The sequence below is a fragment of the Numenius arquata genome, chromosome 1 (assembly GCF_964106895.1).
Source record: "Numenius arquata chromosome 1, bNumArq3.hap1.1, whole genome shotgun sequence".
Lineage (NCBI taxonomy): Eukaryota > Metazoa > Chordata > Aves > Charadriiformes > Scolopacidae > Numenius > Numenius arquata.
The window spans coordinates 127106873-127132898 of record NC_133576.1 but is presented as its reverse complement, the minus strand read 5'-3'; the positions used below and the strand labels follow the sequence as shown (position 1 = coordinate 127132898).

The 26026-nt window shown below is 39.0% G+C and overlaps 1 protein-coding gene across 1 annotated transcript in view; it reads left to right on the top strand.

Moving 5' to 3' along the window:
- CNTN5 (contactin 5) overlaps positions 1-26026 on the top strand; it is a 273540-nt gene that overhangs the window by 188820 nt on the left and 58694 nt on the right. Inside the window, exons 12-13 of the mRNA XM_074150159.1 lie at positions 10355-10482; positions 15236-15411. Coding sequence (XP_074006260.1) covers positions 10355-10482; positions 15236-15411 — 304 coding nt within the window. The remainder of the gene's footprint in view (positions 1-10354; positions 10483-15235; positions 15412-26026) is intronic.

The window sequence follows — 26026 nt, the reverse complement described above, 5'->3', positions numbered from 1 at the left end:
TCAGCTTTACAGTTTACTCCTCATAAAGGTTTAAACAGATACATTTTTCTAACTCCTCATAAAAGTTTAAACATTGCAAGACCCTGTCAGTAAGATCATTAACACACAGGTTTACTATCAAAAGAGAAACATAATTAGAGAGAATTGTCAGTTATAAGAAACAAGGTAGTATTCTAGAAAAACTGTCTTCCAGATCAATTGTTCCTGTGAGAATTTTGTATGTGTTGCAGAAACAGTACAGTCTCTAGTCTGCACTGCTATTCATAATGGAGGTTTCTGAATCCTCAGCTTGCACCAATAGCTTCATAAAGAACCACGTGTTCACAAGAGGTACTGACTTTTAAGTTCACCACTCATTGAGGATGCAGTCAGAAAGTGTGTTGGATGCAAACAGTGTAGAAATCTATAGCTAATATCACTATATCACAAAGCTGGATCAAGGCAGCATCATGGGACAATAGAGAGAAGGTTGTTTGTCAGGTGTGCACACTCACTTCTCACATTTTAAAATCATAGGATCATGGAATTGTCTAGGTTGGAAGGGACCTTTAAGATCTATTCCGACCATCATCCAAACACTAACAAAAATCATCACTAAACCATGTCATTAAGCATTATGTCTACCCGTCTTTTAAATACCTCCAGGGATGCTGCCTCAACCGCTTCCCTAGGCAGCCCATTCCAATGCTTAATAACTCTTTCAGTGTTAAAATTTTTCCTAATATCCAATCTGAACTTCCCCTGGCACAACTTGAGGCCATTTCCTCTTGTCCTATCATCTGTGACTTGGGAGAAGAGACCAACCCCCGCCTCTCTACAACCTCCTTTCAGGTAGTTGTAGAGCGACAAGGTCTCCCCTCAGCCTCCTTTTCTCCAGGCTAAACAATCCCAGCTCCCTCAGTCACTCCTCATAAGACTTGTGCTCCAGACCCCTCACCAGCTTCGTTGCCCTTCTCTGGACACGCTCCAGCACCTCAATGTCTTTTTTTGTGGTAAGGGGCCCAAAACTGGACACAGTACTCGAGGCGGGGCCTCAACAGTGCCGAGTAGAGGGGGACAATCACCTCCCAAGTCCTACTCACCACGCTGTTCCTGATACATGCCAGGATGCTGCTGGCCACCTTGGCGACCTGGGCACACTGTTGGCTCATGTTCAGCCAACAGTTGACCAACACCCCCAGGTCCTTTTCTGTCAAACAGCTCTCCAGCCACTCTTCCCCAAGCCTGCAGCGCTGCATGGGGTTGTTGTGACCAAGGTCAGGACCCAGCACTTGGCCTTGTTGAACCTCATCCGATTGGCCTCAGCAGTGAGGTCTGTTCTATAGAGCAGATTGGTCAATTGTTCTCATCTACTGAACTCTTCTATTCACATGAAAGCAGTAACAATATCTCTAACAGAAGTTTTCAGGGAGGTGGAAAAGATTAAATTTCATTGCTGTGTTACATAGAAATGCCGCTTGCAGTTAATATTCTAGTAGTGTTGCTATAGAACATGAATCAACATTGGAAAGCAGGTTCCGTCTGACTGGACGTTATTACACAGCTTACAATAATAATGCTTTAGCTAGATGACTGCTGTCCTGAGCATATAAAAACTTCCCATGTAAACATCTAATTAACAGTCTTAAATTTACAAGATCTTCATTTCAATGAAATTAAAGTTTTTGCTGTTCATATTATATTGATGAAGTTAATGTTAACACTTCAAGCATAGCATAGTTTGGCTCGTTTCAGCTGTATATTCATCTAGGATAAATCAAAATAGATCCATGTAGTTGAATGAAATTCTGTCATTTTACACTGGCTACAGAAGTTCCCCTTGAGCACCTGGTCTATTTGAATTTTACTTCTTTCATACCAAGTCTGCCTTCGAGTACTAATGTTGCTTTTCCAGCTAACAAGTGAAACATGGAAATATCTAAAAGTAACTAAAGTTTTCCTATGCATTTTTCTTTTCCTGAGGGAATTATGAAGTCCTACAAGCACTTTGTTATTTCTAAAGCTTCTGAGGAAAATAGAATAAGTTAATAATTCATTGCTGTCACTTAGGAACATGGAAAAAATTATTGTGATAAAAGTCTTTTACTTGAAAAGCAGGAACCTTTTCTAAGTAACAGAATATTTCTGACATTGAAATAGTGTGTAAGAAGAAGAGGAAATAAATTTAATTATTTAAAATATTAAAATATATTTTAATTTTAATTACAGCAAGAGTACAATATGGATTGTAAAAGATATATAAGAATATTTTCATCATTTTAGAATAATTTCATCATGTTTGGAGATATATAGACCTGACATATTTTATAAAAGCTTTTAAAAGATCTTTTGGACTACAATACAGAACAGAAAAGACCTTAAATGGCCTTTCCTGCCCTCTGGGACTTTAACCTGAGATATCTTCTGAGGAATTCTTTGAGTTTTTCTTCTTCACACAAGAACACACACATTTTGGAGCAAAATACTTGAGCAGAATGGCAAGGTGCCAATTAGCAAAGTGATGCTAAATTTTCAAAATGTACCAACTAATCTTTCTAATTTGAGTGTACCAGTGAAAATATAGAGCAATTTAAAAGTCCTATTGTTTGCTTAATTTCTGTAGATAATAGATTACTGACTAAAACCTCTGCTTCATTCACAGTTAGGATCTGATTCAGTATAATACCTTAACAGATGTTTAAATTTTAGGACTTTTATATCACCATTGACATTAAAGTTATTAACAGAGTCTTGAAAGCAAACTATGTGCTTAAGTACTGGTCTGAGTAAAGTCACAATACAAAACATGGTTAAAACTAATAATGACCAGCCTACTCATACAGAGAAAAAAGTGCTCCAAGAGACGGTGTTAATTCTGAGATATCGGTCATTTCCAACCTTCACTGTGCTGCAGAAATCGTACTTACTCCCTGTGCTTTGAACAGAAGCTAACAAAAACTGACTTATAGTGTCAGCCACTTGAAATTATATTTACGTGTGTGGACACCATTTGCACCAGCAAGAGCTGTGTATTTTCATGCACAAACATTACTGTGCAGCAAACGGCAAGGACAAAATGAGAGCTGCAGTTGTGGCTCCTTTGAAAAAAACTGCCCTAAGACAGTTTGCATAGATTAGCTTAAATAGGGCTGGAAGTAGTTTGTGGCACATTAATGATAATTTTTAGCATATTCCAGTGACCTAAGATATCACAGACAGGAACTGCACCACTATAAATGTTTGAAAATCTAAAGTGAAGAAAATCCAAATAATTGTGTGTTTTGCCAAGTGACTGGGCCAACACAGTCTTGTTTCTAATTAGATCAACAATATTTATATAGAAAGACTCTATCTAGGATAATATTAAAAATGTATATAAAGTACATGGCATTCTGCTTACATAAGTGGTTTTACTATAGCAGTAACTCATATCCATTTTCTGTGAGAGTTAGAGGTTTGTACATGAAGGAACAAGAGAAAGCAAGGGGAAATGACAGAGCCCACAGCCATTCAAGGAGAAATAAAGGTTTCAAGTATTTACAAATACTTGTCCTGATTCCTTGTAATCTACATTAAGGGATACTGACAGTTCCCATACCCAAGCAAATGTGGAATGACAGATTGCTCAGATCAGAACACTGTGAGGGGCTACAGGCTAAATGAGTCAGTGCAGCTTCTCTCCATTTGCATTTTTAAAGTTCTTATTTCCAACATGCAGACAAACCAATCTCATACTCCTGGTTTTAGACCCCAATGAGAAATTTCTAACCACTTCAATAACTTACATTTCTCTTTTACATAGTTACTAGGTGTTAAAGTTTGAAAAGCTTTTAGCTAACTGTAGTGCTTCCCTGATTGCTGTGATTATTTTTCTGAAGTCCTCTAAAAATTGACTTTTGTATGAAAGGTAAAGTCAAAATACAACACATACCAAAAGAAAAAAAAAGAACTGGAAACAGAGAAAGGTGAAAGTGTGTACAGCATAATCAAACTACTTATTGCTAATTCTTCCTCCCCACCAATAATGACCATACAACTGACTTCTATCTTTTCTTACTTTGTAATTGTTATTTAAAGAATATAAGGATCCAAGTGTAAGCTGTCTGGCATTCATTTCTATTAATACCCAGACTCTGTGCAACTGTCTCTGCTACAAATCCTCAGTAAAATTTTGAAGTCTGTGTAACAATGGTAGCTTTTGCTGCCTCAACTGCTCAGCTCCTTCAGCATCCAGACTCCAGGTTCCATTGCAGAATTTTTAAACAATTTCTAGCCACAGCATCAAGACCTCTCTTTGTGAGAATCCACTATGAATGACACAACAGAATGAAAATAGAGTTTCCTCTTCTCATTATCTTAATCTTGATGGAAGTTTCTGCTCACTGATTTTACTTGTGATAGGAAGAATAAATATACGTCCTGGCCCTGGTGGGTCAAGGTAAAACTGTCCCTGGTGATAAAAAGAGATGAGAATTTCCACCATATAAACCAGTGTGTCCTCTACCAGCTGTAAATAACATCTGAGAACTTCTGTGATGTGTGGTATCAGATATTAATGAATTAATATTTTGTCTGTAAGACAGTGGAGCAGTGAAAGTATCCAGACTACTAATATATTTCATTTATCCTTAAGAACTAATCAAAGGGAAAATAATCACAACAATATGGCAGGCAGAATAGACCTCCCTTTTTTATACCAAAACAATGATGACTTTATTTCCTATTTCTTTATCCTTCCCCTCAAAACAGGCCAAAGATTACAGTCACTCTCACAAGTTGTCTGTGCATAAAACAGCAGGAAGGAAAAAGCTTGCTACTTTTTAATCAAAATACTGTAAAATAAAGGTTACTTCTTTAAAATCCTGCCAAACTCCCCATATGAGCAACTCTTAAGTATCATAGTCTACTCAGTACTCTTCTCAAAATCACATGAAGCCTAAAGGAACTTGAATTTTGTCATTCACATTTGTGGAGACCTTCCACCCTGTTCATCTCCATTAGCAGTTTTCCTTACCTCCCTGTCAGTCAATACTGATTAAGAGAAGGCATTTCTGACTGCCAAATAGAGGACTTCCAAACACCATCTATAAGCAAAGATCCAGCATTTCCTATGAGGCTAATTTCCATCCATCAGCTGCTCAGCAGACACTTGGTCTCAGAGAACAGTTTTCTGCTCAAATCAACATTCCATATGCAAACAGTATGAACTTTCATCCTTCCAGATAAAACAGCACATTCTCTATAAGGGATCTTACTCTCCCTGGTGCATACTTTATTGGTAGAAGAGGAAAAGAATTGATGAAATGACTGATCTGTGTAAGATAATACATTTTTGTTTAAATCAATGTACAAAGAATCTTAAGTGTTACTGCTGAACAATAGCTTTGAATAGATTGCAAATATTTTTTCAGTGAAAATAATCACTTGAAAGTATTGTTCTGAAAACTATAATTACTGAGTATTTTGCAGCCTTCCAATGTCAATCTAAATCTAATTCTGAAGCCTTAAAGAAGAAAATTTACACTCTCATTCATCTTTCTGTGGCTTTGTAACAATTCTCGATCTAGTTTACTGGGTTATGCTGTCATTAGCAAAATTGACATTGTAGAAATATTACTAATATGTATTTCCATATTTGCTGATATTCTAGGCAAGAAAATGATAGGCATTGCAGGCTGGGCATCCAACATCTGAACTATTTCAAATAAAATCATAGTGGAAAAACATAATACGCACAGATATCAGATACACTTTGAAATTCACATTCTATTTTAATTTAACTCTTTTCATTATTAATTTGTTGGGTTCTTTAGCTTCATGGGCATACAGTACGCAGTGAAGCTTGTGGTTAATTGATTTCTGAGAGAGCGGGTGTTCAAGTTCAAAGACCAGCTTCACACTTGGTGCTCACCACCACCATCATTAGCTGACTTTATATCCCTTAATTCTTTAGTCTCTAACATTAGGCTGTGGACTTGAGTCAGCTACCCCCAAACAAACTCCTGCTGCCCTTTGAAAGTCCTCACACTGTCATCCTGGCTCCAGAAAGACACACTTACACCTGCTATAAACCTCTGTGTCCGTGCTGTAAGCAGCTAAGTCCTCTCACAGGTCAGATCACATTTGTCGGACCTGAACAGGTGGATACCTTATAGATATTTCTATGTGAGCAGGTAGTATGGATCAATAAGAGGAGCAAAAAATTGACACTGTCCACACTGCCTAATTCTGAGTTTCTCTTTGGAATACTCCCAGTCCCATTCCACAGACTGGATGCACATTTGTACCTGAAAAGCAATGCACTCCTCAAGCACCCCTTGCAGTTTAGTATCAACTGAAGTTCATGCGCTCAGACCACTTTATTTTACAAACCAAAGCCACAGCAAGTGGGGAAAATGGGGAAATTAATTTCCAAATCATGCTCTTGATGTGAACAGCAGTTAGTATTTTGTCCCTCAAATAATGTCAGGTCATAACAGACATTTATGTCTGGGGAGCTAAATCAAGGTTTGAGGGTAAGATTCAGTTCCAGTTCAATTATCTGAGTGTAGATACCTACAATGTGAATTAGACATCTAAATAATTTTACTGTTAATAGAAGCTCCACTGACTCTACTGACAAGATACATGAATTGAAATGTAAAATAGAAATTGACCTCACATGCAGATACTTTAGCTTCCATTTTACAAACAAATTCTAGAATGAAAGGTTTTCTTTCCTCCCTGGTCATCCTGATGATCCTCCTGAGTACCAGCTTGATTAGAATTAATCTTTCCGAATACAGATGATCAAAGTCATCCTATATTCCATATTATATTTCCTCAGCACCTTATGTTTTAATACTTCCATAATGCAGGTTGGTATCTGATATATTCTAGGGTTTCATTTGCCTTTGCTGCATAGTGCTGTTAGTTCAGAGTCACATTCGCTACTTTTCTGAGTCTGATGCTCAACAGTCATCAAAGTCCTCCTGTTTAACATACTGATATTCTGTGTCAATTAAGTGTTTATTTCATCAAATTTCTAGCATCCTTCTTTTTGTATCCTGGTCATTATGAGAAATAAGACAATAGCTCAAAGAATCATTTCTCTTTCAAAAAAAATATTTTTCTGTTCAACCAGTTTCTTAATCATCCTAAATTTCTGAATTAAATCTGTTTAAGCAGTCATGTGAATTTCAGCATGAAAAATGTGCTTGAAACCTGTGGAAGACGAAATCTGCATTTATTTTCTCTAGAAAATTTTTCTTATTATTAAATATTATGACAGTTTAGTCTCATTCAGTGTAGTTTAGTTAAATCATGTTGAATTTTACCTCATGTCCATTTGCTCTCATATCTTGATTATTTTTTCATAGGCATTCCTGCTAAAAACCTTTGTTGCTATTTATCTTAAGTCAACATGCTTATTGACTCCAAGATATCAACACTCATCTCTTTTTCTCCATGTTATTAGATAAATGAAAACTCTTTGCTACATACACGCTAAGCTCATGTGCCAATTTTTTCAGAGTCCTTGACTGGACAACATCTATCTCCTTTATGCGATTACAATGAGTTTTTCTTATACTTACATACAATAATTTCCAAACTATCACCTTGTTGTCTCATCCATCCCTCCTCTATGCATTCACCTATTATCATCATCTTTCCCTCAGTTTTTAGTAAGTCAGTAATTTAGTGGGGGTTTTTCCTGAATTATCCTTAACTCTACCTCAATGCCATTTCTTCTCTCTTTGCTTCCCTTTTATTTATGAAGCTAAAAAACCTTTTGATATGGTATTTTCTTATTAAAATATGTAGACATACCACGCAGGTGGTCTCTCCATGACTGAGAGATATTGGCAGGGAGGGAGGAGAAGTCTATGTTCCTGCTGTGTGCAGCAAGTGTTATGCGAATAAATAAAGCATTTCAGTTTCCATCATAACCAGCCTCTGGCTTTTTTCCCAAACACAAAAAAAGGGAGAACAGATGAATGCTAGGCATTTTAAGGAAAGTATCAATTTCTGAGCCAAACAATTCACCAGCAAATGTGTTTGCAATTTCTTTGATTGAGCAATTATTCTTTTCCTCATGGATAGCAAGAGCTTTTAGCTAAATAGAAATGTAGCTGATAATATGTGTAAGATTCATTAGATAATCTTCCATATGCATCTAACTTTCTTTTCCTCCGAGCTCAGAATGAAAAACAGTTTTATCTCAGGACTTACACTGCATATAAGCTTTTATAATTTGTAAACACTGTAGGAGTGTCCTTTCTTTTGTCTGACGCTGACAGTATATTGATGAAAACTATTACTGCTCTGCAAAGGCTATTGTCATGCTAATGATATGATGTCCTCAGAGCACTGATCACAGAGCATCTTGATAGGAAAACAAAACTTACACCAAGAGGAAAGGAAGGAAGCTTACATCCCTGTCAGTTCCTAAAGCAGATTGCTCCTTCAAAGGTGTGACATATATCATAACAAAATTTCAGGCCGCCTTATTTGTTGGAAAAAAACCAAAACCTCAAAACTCTGATACAGTGGCAATTGCCTAATATAATTATGTTTTCTCTAAAATTACCTTTAGACAAATAATGTGACTCAGATACTGATACATATTTGTTTAGAGAAAGATGGGAGATATATTATCAGATTTCACCAGGGAATTTGAGAGTTGACATGTCCTTCCTCTGCCCCATTCACTTTTGAAGCTATTATTTTCTTCTGTCTCTCTGCTGAGAGCAGTGAGTGGTTTCACATCCAAAGTGAATGGGAGTACATTTTTCACTGGAATTAAATTCAGTTTTCTCCACTACAATGTTTATAAACCTCAGATAATAAAAAATCATTTTTCACAAACAGTCAGAGAATGGGAGGTATTGTTATTTTTCCAGAAAAAAAAAAAAAAAAAAGATATGCAGACTCATATTAGTGATTTAGTTTGAGAACATTATTGAATCTCTAGCCTTTAGTAAATCATTCCTAGTTTAAATCAAAAGTATCTCAGCTTCACATATCAACATGCCCAGCCTAGAAAAGGAATTCTTTCCCTTTTTTGGCTGCTGAATAGCAAAACACAGAGCTGTTAATCAGGATGATCAAAGCGCCTTACTCCTGCTTAAATAATTCTAAAGAGTAAACCACAACATTGTACCATCCATGATTTCTGATCGTAATTTCAATAGGGGACTACCAGCAGAAGGAGTGCTAGTCACTATATTAACAGGTAGAAAGCCCTTTCTGAGGAGGTATATCTAAAGGTCCAACCATTGCTGGTGAAGAGCCACCCACCTAATTAGATTCTTTGTCTAACAAAGAGAGATCTTGTCTTACTTTCAAAATACAGTAGAAGAAAGCACTCCTTCATCTCCTCCTCTACTTCTAATTGATGGCTGAAAGCAATTGCTGAGGAGTACCTGCTGGAGGCTTCCAATCTACATCTCCCATATCCTTTGAGAGAGTAATAACCACTAACCAACCTGGGAAAGAATATACATCTGCAAGCAGAGCTTGGCTTGAATGTCGTGTAAGATTTGCCACGTTCCATTTAGGTTTGTAGTTCTTTGTCAGGAAAGGAGCAATGATTATTTACTGTTCTTCTAGGTCTGCAGCTTTGACATATAATAACTTCAGGGCCTTTGTCACTTTAGAACAGCAAAAATGTGTTAATTTTCACCTCTGTGTAGCTTTGTGGGCTTTATGATCAATACTGCGTAAGCAAAGCCAAAATCTGAAACTCCTAAATTTAAATGGCTGAACAACTTTGCCCATGAGATGCTTCAGCGGGGTTACTTACCTAGAGATGTAGTGGAGCTGCAATAATACAAGACTGAAGGAAAAAAATAAAAGCTGAACTACAAAAAACAGAGATTGCTTAAGTACCTATGCTACACTGTGTCGTGATGTCATAAATCATATTTTGACCAGATACAATTAATTTTATGGTTTTTCTAGTCCTCTTTTACATTTTACTTCCCATTCTTCTCAGATTTGATTTTAAGGTCATTTTTTTCCAAATTGAATAGCCTGTGCTTGATATTGAAGTGTGATTTGACAATAATACAGCAGTGAAACTTTAAAGACAAATTATGAAGAATCACCTTTTTACTTTTTACAAAAGGTTCATTAAAATTCAGCACTGGTAAGTGTCAAAGGATACTAATCCACTGATGCCTCCCTGAAACTTTTTGAATTAAGGAAGGAAAAGGAATAAAATGGGTTTATTACAACCATTTTGAAACAGAAGAGAATTCAATTATCTTCATCATCCCTTGCTACAGAGGCAGAAGTCCTTAATCCTATTTATTCATTCTAAAAGATATCATCGTGGAATTTGGCTGTTAGGGTGGAAGAAATATTTATACATTTATGTATTTATTCCTTTCAGGATAACTATTCTTCCACATGGGAGCCTGCGAATCGTGAATGCTTCCAAGTCTGATGAAGGACGGTACTTATGCCAAGGTGTTAATGTATTTGGATCTGCAGAAATCATTGCATCAGTATCTGTTAAAGGTATGAAAAAATACTTTTATTATAATGATGATTTCTCTTTACTAATATTTAATTATTGCTTAGAATCCCCAGCCAACCATACAACAGTGATGTACAGGCAGAATAAAAAAACATTTCCAACAACCAGGGGGGGCTTGCCTCCATCTGGTCAAACATTGTATTCCTCCATCAGATTGCATAGTCCAGCTATTATATCATAGACATATATCAGAAGACTTAGTATATATATTAAATCTCTCTGATTATAAATAATTCTATAAGTAAAATCTCCCATGCTGGCACACACAGAAGCCGGGGCCGGGGGCGGATCAATGCAGAAAAATGGAAGCTGGTAACGGCAAGGACCAGCAGAAGGAAGAGACTTCCCCTAAAGCCTGAGGTGCCCTTGCACAACCGCTTCACCACTCTGAAGAGTGAAGAGGAAAGGACAGTTCTAGAAGGACAGGGAACTGCTGGAGAGGGTACAGCAGAGGCCTACAAAGATGATTAAGGGCGTGGAGCATCTCTCTTATGAGGAAAGGCTGAGGGACTTGAGTCTTTTTAGACTGGAGAAGAGAAGGCTGAGGGGGGATCTGATCAACACCTTTAAATACTTAAAGGGTGGGTGTCAAGAGGATGGGGCCGGTCTTTTTTCAGTGGTGCCCAGGGACAGGACAAGAGGAAATGGGCACAAACTTGAACATAAGAAGTTCCATCTAAACATGAGGAGGAACTTCTTCACTTTGAGGGTGGCAGAGCACTGGAACAGGCTGCCCAGAGAGGTGGTGGAGTCTCCGTCTCTGGAGACATTCCAAACCCGCCTGGACACGTTCCCGTGCAATGTGCTCTAGAAGGACCTGCTCTGGCAGGGGGGTTGGACTAGATGATCTCCAGAGGTCCCTTCCAACTACATATCATTCTGTGATTCTGTGATTCTGTGAAAGACCCATTGCACCAGGAGAGGTTGCTGGTGCTGAGTAAGGCAACCTGATCTGCTCCCCGAATAACAACCTGCACAACTAAGAAAAGGTGACAGATGATAATAGTAGGCTACTCTCTTCTGAGAGGTATAGAGGCAGCCATTTGGTGACCTGAGGCACTCTCTATAGAGATGTGCTGCTTACTCGGGACTTGTATCAGGGATATCACTGAGACACTACCAAGCCTCATGCACTCCTCTGACTATTATCTGCTGCTGTTCTATGTGAACACCAGTGATACAGCCAGGAGCAGCCTGAGCAATATCAAGAAGGATTACAGAACCCTGGGAGCAGTGGTCAAGGACTCTGGGGCACAGGCAGTTTTTTTTCATTTGTGGTCCCAGTCAAATGGAAGGAGGTTGAAAGGACCAGCTGAATCTGGCAAAACAAGAAATGGCTCCAGGGCTGGTGCCACAGCCAGATGTTTGGCTACTTAGACCATGGGACTCACTTTGAGAAACCTGGTCTACTGGCGACTGATGAGGTCCACTTATCAGAAAAGAGGAAGAGCACCTTGGATCAGAGGCTTACCAAGCTAGTGAAGAGGGCTTTAAACTAGAGTTGCCAGGGGAGGGGAACCTCAATCCATCCCACTCCTACCACTATGATACCAATACCAGTAATAGATGCCTAGAGCCTGGAGAAGGATCACAGATCAGCAGGAAAGCACCTGGAGTGCAGCATAAAGGAGTACCAACCCCGCCAGCCAGTAAGTCAGCTTCATCAGGGGCCCAACTTAAATGCCTCTATGCAAACACATGTAGCATGGGGAATAAACAAGAGGAGTTAGAGATGTGAGCACACCTGCAGGGCTATGATCTTATCGCATCATGGAGACATGATGGGATGGGAGTGTTGGAATAGAAGGATACAAGTTCTTCAGGAAGAACAGGCAGGGGACACAAGGAGGGGGTGTCGCCCTCTATGTCAAGGACCCGCTGGAGTGGTCCCGCTCTTCCTGGGGATGGATGAAGAGCCAACTGAGAGTCGAGTCAAAATTAAAGGGAGGGCAGGGACAGGTGATGTTACAGTGGGGGTCTGCTACAGACCACCCGACTGGGAAGACTGAGTGGATGAGGTCCTCTATAGACATATAGGAACAGCCTCACGTTCATGGTCCTCGTGGGGGACTTCAACCATCTTAATATCTGTTGGAGGGGTAACACAGCAGGGCATAAGCAATCCAGGAGGTTCCTGGAATGTGTCAACGATAACTTCCTTCTCCAACAGACAGAGGAGCAAATGAGGAGAGGTGCCATGCTGGACCTTGTTCTTCCCAATAAGGAGGGGCTGCTGGGGAATGTCAACCTCTATGGCAGCCTTGGCTGCAGTGACCATGAGATGGTGGTGTTCAACATCCTTATGAGGAGGGTGCACAGTAAGCTGGCTACCCTGGACTTCAGGAGAGCAGACTTAGGCCTTTTCAGGGGTCTGCTTGCTAGAGTACCATGGGATAAAGCCCTGAAGGGAAGAGGGGCCCAAGGAAGCTGGTTAATATTCAAGGATCACCTCCTCCAAGCTCAGGAGCAAAACACCCGAAGAGAAAGCTGGGCAAAAACACCAGAAGCCCTTCATGGATGAACAAGGTGCTCCTGGACAAGCTCAAACACTAAAAGGAACCCTACAGAGGGTAGAAGCAGACAGGAAACCTGGAAGGAAAACAGAAATTGAGCAGCCAGGAATCAGGTTAGGAAATCTAAAGCCCTGATAGAATTAAATCTGGCCAGGGATGTCAAGAGCAACAAGAAAAGCTTCTATAGGTATGTCAGTGATAAAAGGAAGACTAAGGAAAGTGTGGGCCCTTTCTGGAAGGAAACAGGTTAGCTGGTTGCCTGGGATATGGAGACGGCTGAGGTAGTCAGTGACTATTTTGCCTTGGTCTTCACTGGCAAGTACTCTAACCACACCGCCCAAGTCACAGAAGGCAAAGGAAGGGACTGGGAGAATAAGGAACTCCCCACTGTAGGAGAAAAACAGGTTAGAAACCATCTAAGGAACCTGAAAGTACACAAACCCATGGGGCCTGATAAGATGCATTCGCAGGTCCTAAGGGAACTGGCAGAAGAAGTTACTAAGTCACTGTCCATCGTATTTGAGAAGTCATACTCCTGCATGTGGGTCGGGGTAATCTCAATACAGACTGGGTGGAGAATGGATTAACAGCAGTCCTGAGGAAAAGGACTTGGCAGTGAAGGTGGATGAGAAGGTCAACATGAGCTGGCAATGTGCGCTCACAGCCCAGAAGGTCATTCATATCCTGGTCTGCATCAAAAGAAGCGTGGCCAGCAGGTCAAGGGAGGTGATTTTGCCCCTCTGCTCTCATAAGACCCCACCTGGAGTACTATGTCCAATTCTGGGGCCCTCAAACATAAGAAGGACATGGACCTGTTGGAGTCAGTCCAGAGGAGGGCCATGAAGATGGTCAGAGGGGTGGAGCACCTCTCCTATGAAGACAGACTGAGACAGCTGGGGAAGAGAAGGCTCTGGGGAGAGTGGTCTTCTAATATCTAAAGGGGCTCTCCAGAAAAGATGAGGAGGGACTCTTTGTCAGGGACTGTAGTGATAGTAAAGGGATAATGGTTTTAAACTGAAAGGAGTAGATTTAGGTTAGATATTAGGAAGAAATTCTTTGCTGTGAGGGTGGTGAAGCACTGGAACAGGTTGCCCAGGGAAGTTGTGGATGCCCCTTCCCTGGAAGTGTTCTAGGCCGGCTGGATGGGGCTTTGAGCAACCTGCTCTAGTGGGAGGTGTCCCTGCCCATGGCAGGGGGGTTGGAACTAGATGATCTTTAAGGTCCCTTCCAACCTAAACCATTCTATGATTCTATGAAAACCTGAATGCATCTTGCCTTTCCTTTAAATACATATATATATGTATTCTCCCTACCTTAATATAAGAACATTCCACAATGTCTTTAAGAAAAAGGAGTAGGCAAAACTACATTATCCTTCTCTCAGTCAGAAAACCTGCAAATGCTTTATCATGTAGTATCAGACGTTTCTGTCCTGGTAAAAACAGAGCTTCAATGTCTCCAGTTACCTCATTCCAAACCAGGGTAAGGCTGAGGTTAGCCTTCTGATTTGTTGTTGATGTTGTTCTATAATTCTATGATTCTAAAATAATCAATATCCCTTTTAACATACTTTAGGTTTGGGAACTCACCCTTACCTCTTTCTGCATGGGAACAAATCTTAGGATTAAAGTAAGAGCTATATCAATGTAAAATCTAAGGAAACATAGGTCCTTGGAACAGTAATAATAATCAAATCAGTGAGTTGCAATTAATTTCTAAACTACATTTTTTCACTTTGCAGCTGAATTCTTATCTGATCATGGGTTTTGTTTTCAGTTGTTCAAGTCTTTTGACTTCATTTTCCAAACTTCTTCCTGTGTTTAGTATTCCTGGGAACATGCTTTTTTTATTTTAAGTGAAAAAAACTGCAATTTTCACACAATCACAAGATTCCAGGTGCTGCAGTTTTTAAAAAAAAAAAAAAAAAGTAATAACTTTTTCTGAGACTAATAAAATTAATTAATTAATCCATCTCAGAAGTCCTATAGATTATATTTAGGATACTGCTTTATTGCTTCCATGAAACTGGCTATATATTCTGTTCACCACTGTCATGTCTTTGTATGCATTATGAATATATTTTAATATTTGACACTATGTATTTGAAACAAACAATAAATGTAAGCTCTGAGTAGACTAAGCAGAATTCATTCATGTTATTTTGGCCTTGCTCTATAACTAGATTTCTACCTAAATATTTTTAAACCTTCTATATTTCAAGAACCTACAAGAATAGAGCTGACTCCCAAGAAGATAGAGTTAACAGTTGGAGAAAGCATTGTCCTCAGTTGCAAAGCCCTTCATGACAGCACACTAGATGTCACTTTCTATTGGACACTCAATGGGCAGCCAATTGACTTTGAAAAAGAAGGTGGACACTTTGAAAGCATCAAGGCAGTAAGTGACCATGCGTTTGTCTCTGTGCTGTGAACTGATAGAAATTTGCGTGCTTTTACGAGTCTCTCATTTACCAAAATCTGACTAAATTGAAAGATAACTGGCTTCACTGATTCTGGAAAGGCATGTTAGCTAGGTGCAAACTGCAGGTCACTAGAATTACTTCAAGTAGTTTTAATCAAGAATATATTGAATGTATACTTATGCATCCTATTATTAGTGAGGCATTTGAAGATCTTAGAACAGAAAGTAGTTTGAATCAAATCTTCCTTACATTCTTCTGCTGATTTTAATATAGGAAGGATGCTGTTATAAGCATTGATGTCTTTCTCACAGATAACATGGATTTTTGAATCTCCTCACCTCCCAATGTTTTTACTCGCCTAGATATATTTTAATATCTGAATAGCAAGGAGTATACTTTATTTTCAAATTCCCCTGCCTGAGGTAGGTTCTAGCTGTGCAACCTTTATTTAAGTCAATATGAATCCTATGGAAAAAATATGCATACCAATTCCAAATATTACCTCTTGATTCAAAAATGATTTAATATGATCAAATGGTATGATAAAGTAATTCAAACCTGTTCCATGTAAAATGGTTTGAATTTCTCTCAGTAGAAAAGCATCTCTTAATATGAACAAGTTTGGAAATCGAATCTACAGTCATTTAACTCAATCTTCCCACTGATGAAATGTAAATCAAATGTCCATGCTATTTTAACAGAGAAAAATGAAGCTCACAAAGGTCAGAAAATTTTAAAAGTTAATTTATCTAATTTGAGTACAATGTAGTAAAGTTAACTTTGCGTTTAAAATCTTGTCAGCTGCAATCAACTTATTCTTCTGCTTGCCTTTATGGAAGTCATACTATATTCACTTTGTGATGTGGTTTGTTTTTTGTTCATGTTTGTTTGTTCTTTTGTTTGTTTTTTAAATTTGGTTTTACTTCAATAAACTTTTTAATTGAAAAAGATTAGTTATATATAAGCTGTGAAGGTTCTTAGCATACTTATCCTCATCTGAGGAAGTCCAGTACTCAAAATCCAGCACTAAATACATAGGAAGCAAAACTATCTTTCTTTTTTTTTTTTTTTTTTTTTATCTTCAGGGTTAAAACATTCTTTTATTCAAGAAAATGTCCTATGATCACAATTTAACTTCAAGTCATTTCCAAAAATTTGAAATCTAAAATGTGTTACATGGTTCCTTCAGTGCATTTCAGAGTATTCTATGATGAAGGGAATTTCTTGTCGCTGGGAAAAGTCCTCAGGCTAGGAAATTTCCGAAGTCTTTTCTCCTATCAAAGTAAAGCTAATTTAATGTAATTTCATTTGTTTTATGAAAACAGGATTTTGTAGATCTTTCAACAAGAATTCTTCATGAATTTCATTTGTACCAGAGAAAGCCTTCAAATTGATAGAAATAAGGCTCATTCAAAGTGAGAACCTGGTAGATGACACACTGGGACTATTTTCAGGCAAATATTCATGCAAAACACACTGGAATTACTGTTTCCTTTTATTGTACTGACATGACTAAAATTTTGCCAAAACCTAGCAGATTTGACCAGCTATTTTAATATGAGTTTATGACTCGCTTCTCACTGTGTTGCTAAAGAGTCACTGCTACTTTACGAAGTGAAAATAGTATTGGTCACTCATAATGGAGTCAATGCTCAATACTTTTTTACAAACAGCAAACTCAGCTGATCGGAAAATAAAATCAGGCTGAAAAGAAGGCTTTGCATACTTTGCAAAATAGTACAAAATTGGATCCTGCATTGTCACTGTTCCAATGCTGAAATAGTGAAACACTATGCAACTCTAAAGAAATACCAAAATGAAGCATCAGACCCTGATATTTTTAAACTGGACTAGCTTCATTTGCCTTTACAAGATTGCTTACACAAGAGATTGTCAAGCCATGGTTCATTTACTTGCATTCCTAACACATTTAAATACCAAGACATTTCTTGTCTGGTTTTCACTCTAAAAAGAAAATGGAAGAGTAGCCTTGGATCAACTGGAAGAGGGCTGAAAATATCTATTAATACGTTACAGGCAGGATGCGGGGGGAAACACTCCTTTTCAGAACAGATACCAAAACGTGACCCTGTTAGGACAATCCTCACTGAAATTTTCTGAATGCTGTTGGAAACCTAATATGACACAACCTTCTCCCTCTTTGAAAGTAGTAGTTAAAATATTTTTAGATCTCCATTCATCAAAAGGCATATCTTGATTTTTGCATTGTCCTAAAATGAAGATGAATGTCAGTTGAGAGATGCAAAACTCAAAAGTAAGAGTTGTGGTAATACAGCAATTTTCCTGTGTTATGACACAAAACTCTACAATTTCCATAACTACTCTTTTGTGGAATGTTGTCAATTTTTTTTCAATATCATTTCTGTTAACAACATAAGCATGTGAAATTAATCGTGAGAATAAAAATATATTTCTTTACTTTGTTAAAACCTAAAACATGACCAGGTACTAGGGGAAAAAAAGATAAAATAAAACTCTTGTGTTTCTCATATCATGTAAGCTCCTTTAACCTATCCTGTTTCAAAGGAGTGATACACAATGCGATAAAGACACAGGTTTAAAAATGCAGAAGAAAGGAACTTTAACAAAAGTCATGGTTAAATTTGACAGGACAAGAGGTAACAGGCACAAACTTGAACATAAGAAGTTCCATCTAAACATGAGGAGGAACTTCTTCACTTTGAGGGTGGCAGAGCACTGGAACAGGCTGCCCAGAGAGGTGGTGGAGTCTCCGTCTCTGGAGACGTTCAAAACTCGCCTGGACACGTTCCTGTGCAATGTGCTCTAGAAGGACCTGCTCTGGCAGGGGGGTTGGACTAGATGATCTCCAGAGGTCCCTTCCAACCCCATATCATTCTGTAATTCTGTGATTCTGTGATTGTCAACCTCTCACCATTGGTTGCATTTCTCATACTTTCACTGTGGCAGACCCAGGTGTTAATATGGTGAACATTCTGGTGCTTAATGCGATGCTATAAAATCTATCACCAAAGTGACATTTATTTGGGCTGTAGATAAATTTCAACTTGCTAAAATTACAAGCTTCCTAGTAATTGCAATTAAAAGGAAAATTAAAAGCTTCTCTTAATAACACATATTGCTTTTCTTGTTTTAAATTATCTGTAGCTTTTGTACCCAAAAAAAAAAAAAAAGTGTTATTATTGTTCATACTGAGAACTAATTTCTATAGAAATTGAAGATGATTTTGCTATTATTTACTGACCTATCAAGGATCTGGTTCCTATAGCAATTTAGGTACTTCAGGGACTTGCCTGGCAAGAGGATAAGTGTGGTAAGCGTGTCGAGCTGAACAAAGCTGTGCATGAAGGGAATATTAAGGAAAAGAGACCAAACTCCACTGGGGTGACAGCTGCAGATTGTACTCTAGGAGAGGAAAACATCCCAAATATTGTTTATGCATAACTCCACAGTACACTTGGTAGCAGGGCAACAATGCAAAGTGTTAGATATACCCAGAATCCTTTGGCATTATAAAAGTCTTACTTTGTCTACCAAAGGATTCAATACCATTTTAGGGTCTGTGAGGGGTAATCTGTGTAGTTAATAGAAACAATTTTGCATGGAAGTCTGATTTGCCAAGGTTTATTTCTAGCAACACCAGTGAGCTCTTGAGCACAGAAAATACAGACACACTTGCTTTTAGTAGGAAAACTTTAATCTTCTGTCCTTTGTGCCAAATGCAGAAGTCTTGTTCAAAATTCTATTCGGAATTTTCTAAGACGTCCACCTTCATTTTGTCCTGGAGATATCCCTTTTCTAGCTAAAGATGTCTGATTTTGCGAGTAGATTTTCATCCGGCTATCGTCATTACAACTCTGTGTCTGAAAGCTGATACTGTTTTTATGGCAGCCAAGCAAAGTGATTTATTGTGGTTACCCACAGACTGGTAAGCAGCAGCATTGCTCTTAGTGTCCCTCAGCTTGACCTGCATGAGTACCTTTTAGACTCAGGAAAGTGATTTAGTCTCAATATCTTCTTGGTCTTTGATCTTAACTGAAACTGCCACCATGGGAAGCAATAAGCACAACTTATGTTATATTTTACAGTGGTCATTTTTCACATGGAAGCGAATTGAAATCTACTTAGAAAAGGCCAGTAGATACAGACTAGACAATACATTAAGTACTGTCTAGCACTCAAGACTTCAATCTGATAACTTAGAATCTGTGAGAGAGCATGACTTTGCACCTTTCCTGACATTCTCAAGTCTCTACTTAGTTTGTTGTAGTACTTTAATCATATTTCAGAAGTTAAGATTAACATTTCCTAGGCATTTTATAAACAGGCAGCACCAAGTTCTATACTACATGGAATCAATTAAAACAGCAGGCTGTTAATAATAGTGTCTTTCCTCTTTATTGGACATAAAACCAAACAAGGCTAATTAAATAGGGGCTTTATTTAACACACTCCCTCCTTCCCACGCTGAGGAAAACAGCAATAGTTGTCAAAAGTCTTGTAGAAAATACGTGCTCTATGCACAGAGAATTTCTGTTCATGGTAATGCTGCCATATCAACCTCATTGCTATCAATTTGTTTCGCTGCCCAGCTGATGGAAGAGGCTCAACACAGCCATTACTGTCAACTAAAATCTCCAGATATTTCAGCCCTATGCTCATTACCAGATTTTGCCTATTTGTCACACTACAGTAGTTAAATACTTGAGTGATCAGAAGCAGTTTCAAAATAAAAAGTTCATCTTGCCTTTTGCTAACACAAATTTCTTGTAAACTAGGGAGGGTACAAAATGAAATAAGTATTTCTGGTCAAAAAACTTTTAAATGTGTGTTTTACGACTGGTAACTACAAATCAAAATTTGAACACAATGAAGACCACTTTACCATATATTGCTTCCAGGATACAAACAGTTCCAGTGAACTGACTGAATTGATAGACATACCTGCATGCTGCATTAGTATGGGACACTGAATATTTGCTAGAGTGAAACAAGTATGTAAACTGGAGTGCCCAAGTGCTTCTGGCTTTGGATATGAATAGAGAGTAAGGGAGACGAACGATCAGTAACATCACTTCTATTTAATTTTACTTTGGAGACAGCAGATAACAGAGCATTTTGCAAAATGCTAGTCTCTTAACATTCCTGAATACCAATTACTATTTAAAAAAAAGTAATAAAAAAGGCATGAAATACAGTCACATACTTTTATGGTTTATTCTATTAAGATATTTTGTATTTCCCCTGTTTACAAGAAACTTTCTAAACAGACAAACCTCAGGGTAAATAAAAGATATTTCATGACAGTCCGTTCTTTCCCCTATTTACTTGTCACTGGTGGATCATTTAACTGCATGTTAATCTGGGTTATAACAGCACATCCGATTGTTTGAACACCTGATCAATATCAGCCTTACTAAAACTGAGGCCTTCCGTTTGCAGCTCTGCTGTCTCCTTTTCCCTTGCTGCTCTGTGACCTTTCTCCCAAGCTGTTGTAGGGTGTTTTCCAGAGCCTACCTGGCAGTATTTCTCCCTCGCAGTTCTTACACTGCTGGTCTGGTTTTGGTCCCCTGGCCTTGCACTGGCAAACCTCAATCATGTTGTTATGGTGGGGTCTTATGGGAGGAAGCTCCCACTGGCTTGAAACTCATCCCTTCCTCCTGCCCCCTTTCTTTGTCTATTCTTTTGTAAACCAAACCACAGTGTGCAGCGAAGTAGATAATAGGCATGTAAATACTTAATGAACATCATCTAACAATATACGTGCTCAGAAACTTAACAATCAACCACTCTGTAACAATAGCTCTTAATTAATGTATTCCAAACAACATTAACATATAGGAAGTTTGAGTAGGTCCCAAAGAAAAGGTTACAAAACTAGGAAACAAAAAAGAAAAAGGCAAACAATAATCCTCACCATCTTCCTTATCACCACCTACTGCACTGGAGAGAGCCTCAAGAGGAGAATACTCTTTCTGGCTTGCCACCAGGAAGAGTTTTCCATTTTCCTTTTCTCTCTCTCTCCTCATTACCTTTTTTTTTTCTCACCTAGGTAGCTTTTTTTGCTAGAGTTGATGGGTGCCATCATCTATGGACCCTTCTAATAAATCTCTGTTAACCTGTAGCTGTCACATCCTTCATGCAGCACACTAATGAAATAATGAAAAAATAAAGAGTCATAGAATCATAGAATCATAGAATGGTTAGAGTTGGAAGGGACCTTAAAGATAATCAAGTTCCAACCCCCCTGCCATGGGCAGGGACACCTCCCACTAGACCAGGTTGCTCAAAGCCCCATCCAGCCTGGCCTTAAACACTTCCAGGGATGGGGCACCCACAACTTCCCTGGGCAACCTGTTCCAGTGCCTCACCACCCTCACAGTAAAGAATTTCTTCCTAATATCTAATCTAAATCTCCCCTCTTCCAATTTAAAACCATTACCCCTTGTCCTGTCACTACATCTCCTGACAAAGAGTCCCTCTCCGGCTCTCCTGTGGGCTCCCATCAGATATTGGAAGGCTGCTATGAGGTCTCCCCGGAGCCTTCTCTTCTCCAGGCTGAACAAGCCCAGCTCTCTCAGTCTGTCTTCATAGGGGAGGTGCTCCATCCCTCTGATCATCTTCGTGGCCCTTCTGTGGACCCATTCCAACAGGTCCATGTCCTTCCTGTGTTGAGGGCTCCAAAGCTGGAGACAGTATTCCAGGTGGGGTCTCACGAGTGCAGAGTAGAGGGGTAGCATCACCTCCCGCGACCTGCTGTGCACACTTCTCTTGATGCAGCCCAGGATGCGGTTGGCTTTCTGGGCTGCCAGTGCACACTGCTGGCTCATGTTGAGCTTCTCATCCACCAACACCCCCAAGTCCTTCTCCTCAGGGCTGCTCTCCAGCCATTCTCCGCCCAACCTGTATTTGTGTCTGGGATTGCCACGTCCCAGGTGCAGGACTCTGCACTTGACCTGGTTGAACTTCATGCAATTTGCACGAGCCCATCTCTCAAGCCTGTCCAGGTTCCTCTGGATGGCATCCCTTCCCTCCAGCGCGTCGACCAAGCCACCGAGCTTGGTGTTGTCGGCAAACTTGCTGAGGGTGCACTCTATCCCACTGTCCATGTCTCTGACAAAGATGTTGAACAGCACTGGGCCTAGTACCGACCCCTGAGGAACTCCGCTTGTCACTGGCCGCCAATTGGACATTGAACCATTGACTATGACCCTTTGAGTGCGGCCATCCAGCCAGTTCTTTATCCATCGAGTGGGCCATCCATCGAACCCATGACTTTCCAATTTTGAGACCAGGATGCCATGCGGGACAGTGACAAACGCTTTGCATAAGTCCAGGTAGATGAAGTCACGTGTCTGCTCTTTATTCTTCCTGTTTTGATGTCTTCTCAATATGGCATACTTGACCCAGATGTGTTTTGCTTTCATTTCTGTCAACTTCATCCATCACTATCACCACCCTTCCACTCAAATCATATGCGTCACTCCATGGTCTTCTTTTCCCTCTTTCTACATCTTTAAAGAGGAGCACGGGTACCCCATATTTTTCGGTCTTTACTTCCTTTTTCCTCCTGGTAATAACAACTCAGATACAGAACACAAATTTAGCAATATGTAGTGGACCTCTCTGTCCTGAAGCTTGCCGTTTCATATCCCATCTTTTTTCCCATTCCTTCCCATTTTCAATACTTTTTCTATGTTTTCTTTAACCCCTAGATTTCACAAAACTACCTCAGTACATGACACACCACCTGACATCATGTAATTTCATCTGTCTCTGCCTTCTCTCAGTTAAATGAATCAAACTTATTTGCAACAATTCAAGCTGCATTTTAAAGTCCTCCCTATCCACTCCCAACACCCCAGCACTCCCTGGCATCCACTCCCCAACCACCAATGCTCGTCCAAAACAACTGTTTTCATTATTCTTGCTTTCTCTATGCAAACTGCTCAAAAATACTGCCACTGGAAGGGTCCACACCTCCCCTGGATAATTCTTATGGATCCACAAGCCTGAAAACCTTGAATACCTTCTTTTTTATTGCTTATAGATGGGAAAAATGCAACTTGTGTATTATCAGGTATCCCTCGGTCAACCCGCATCAGCCTGGATACTACTATACTACCATTATTATACTACCACATAACATTAATCGCAACAAAACCAGTAACGATAATTTCATCTTCTTTGTTACAAATGTGCTTATATGATTAAAAGACAGAACTCAAAATATAATTTTCCTTTATCACTATCTCAACAGAGAAATCTGCTGCTTTTTAACAGATCTAATATTTGCAATTTGTAAATATCATGAGCAGTAAACAGGCAAGTGGTTGATGTGTTCAAACCTGAGAATTTGCACGAAATGGCACTTACATAGTCCTAAATGTATTATAAACAGAAGTTGGCTTGAAGCCAACCATCTATCATAATGCACATATAAATTGTCAGCATAATTTAAAAGAACTTTATTGTATTGTTATTTTTCACTTGCTGTTGATGGTACAAAACTGACATTGCCATGAGGTTATTCTGTAAGATCATTAATTTGCTTCAGATAAAAAAATAAAAATAAACCAAAAATACGTCAAGCAATCACAATTCAACTGTGAAATCATTTTTCAATTTAATCATACTAAATTTCATTAATAAAGGCTATTTTGCTAAATCAAATAATGTGTGAGTCAGAAATTCACCTAACTTGGGTGTGATCTGTAAAAACATCCATATATTTTAAGTAATCATTTAAGCTGAATAAGATAGCATTAACAGCCCAGGTCAGTCTTGTTTAGAATCAAATCTCAGTCCCATTTAATTATAGCCCATTATTTTACTGTTCTCTATTTATAAAGAATACGACCTTACAAAATGTTTAGGTACTTTTCAAGCTTTTTGTACTGCCCAAGCATTCTCTTCTGTATAGAAACCACTTTGTAGGAAAGCATCTTCACCTCTCACTGTCAAGAGATTTAGATGACAACCAGCAAGCCCCAGTAAACCCCTGTAGTCATAGTAAAGAAATGACTCAAATACCCCTTAGGCTTTCATCATAAAAGTTTTCCTGCAGTGGCAGTCGGTGTTCGCCCACTCTTTTTTCCCATTGATTTAAGCTTTCATTGAATCATATAATTTATAATCATCTCACTACTCTTTTTAGGCATAGTCTTCCCAAGCAGAGAGACAATTTGCACTGCATGTAGCTTGGGTTGAGTTCCCAGCCTGAATCCTTGGTACAATTATAGGCAGCCTTTCTAGACTCCAGGCCTTTGCAGTGCAGAAGCTGAGAGCTGCGAGTCACCACATCATCTCTATTGACTACCCAGTATTTTGAACTTCCTTGCCTTTTTGTACCTTTTCCCAAGATAAATCAGCTACGTTCACAAAGCTGCAGTTGGAGTGTGGAAGGGAAGTACAATGAACAACGTGGAAAATAAGCAGCACTAGAAACAGATTAAATGAAGGCTAGGGTTGGTATAATGACAAGAGGATGATTTAAGGTTCCTAGGTTTCATATATATTTTCCACATACAGTTCTCTAGTTTGAACATATGTGATTAACTGTGTAATAACCAAACCAATGTTTAATTCTTCCACAGAATCATAGAATCATAGAATCATTCAGGTTGGAAAAGACCCTTGGGATCATCGAGTCCAACCATCTTCCCTACTCTACAAAGTTTTTCCCTACACCATATCCCCCAACACCACATCTAAACAACTCTTAAACACATTCAGGGATGGTGACTCAACCACCTCCCTGGGCAGCCTGTTCCAGTGTCTCATCACTCTTAGAGAGAAGATCAGATCTCTTAGAGAGATCTTAGAGAGAAGAGGTAGGAGAAAGTAAACAAGAGACTTACTAGATCTTAAAAATGTGGTCTTCCATGTAACTGTGAGCTGCATTTCACATGTAGGCAGATAATAGCTTGTTCTTGTGCAAAGTCTTCAAAAAAAAAGGTTGGATACTCAGAGAACCACCTTATTTTAGAGATAAAAACTCAGCAAATGAATGGACAGATTAACAGGGAGGTTTCCTAGCAACTGGCTCAAGATAATGAACTCCCTCTTGCAGGAAGCATAAGTGCAATTCTCTTCACTTGAAGAACCATATGTAAAAGTTACTTTACTGCAAAGCAACTCACAACCTCTTGGGATTTATGAAATGGAAAGGAAAAAATCCACACAACTTCCTTTCTGTGGGGATATGGGATGGCTGAAGAAATATTCATTCACCAACAGTAAGCCCTCTGCAAGTTTGTGTTTTTCTGCCCTCTGCAAATCCCCAGCATTAGAATAACAGCACAAAAAACAAATCCAACACGGTGATTCTCATTGAGCGAAGAGTGCATATTTCATGCTCCTTGGAGCCTTTTTGAGTTTGGGGAAGTATCTCCACATCAAAAGAAAATGCTACATATAGGTGGCACCAGTTCTTGTGAAAAATTACTTCAAGCAGTACCTTGCAGGTAAACCTAATTAGGTATATTGCAGACACAACTATGACCTCAGATAACATGCCACGCTGGAGCAGAGAGGGCAATAGATTGACACAGCACTCAGCACTGGAGCTGCCCGGATCCTGATGAATGG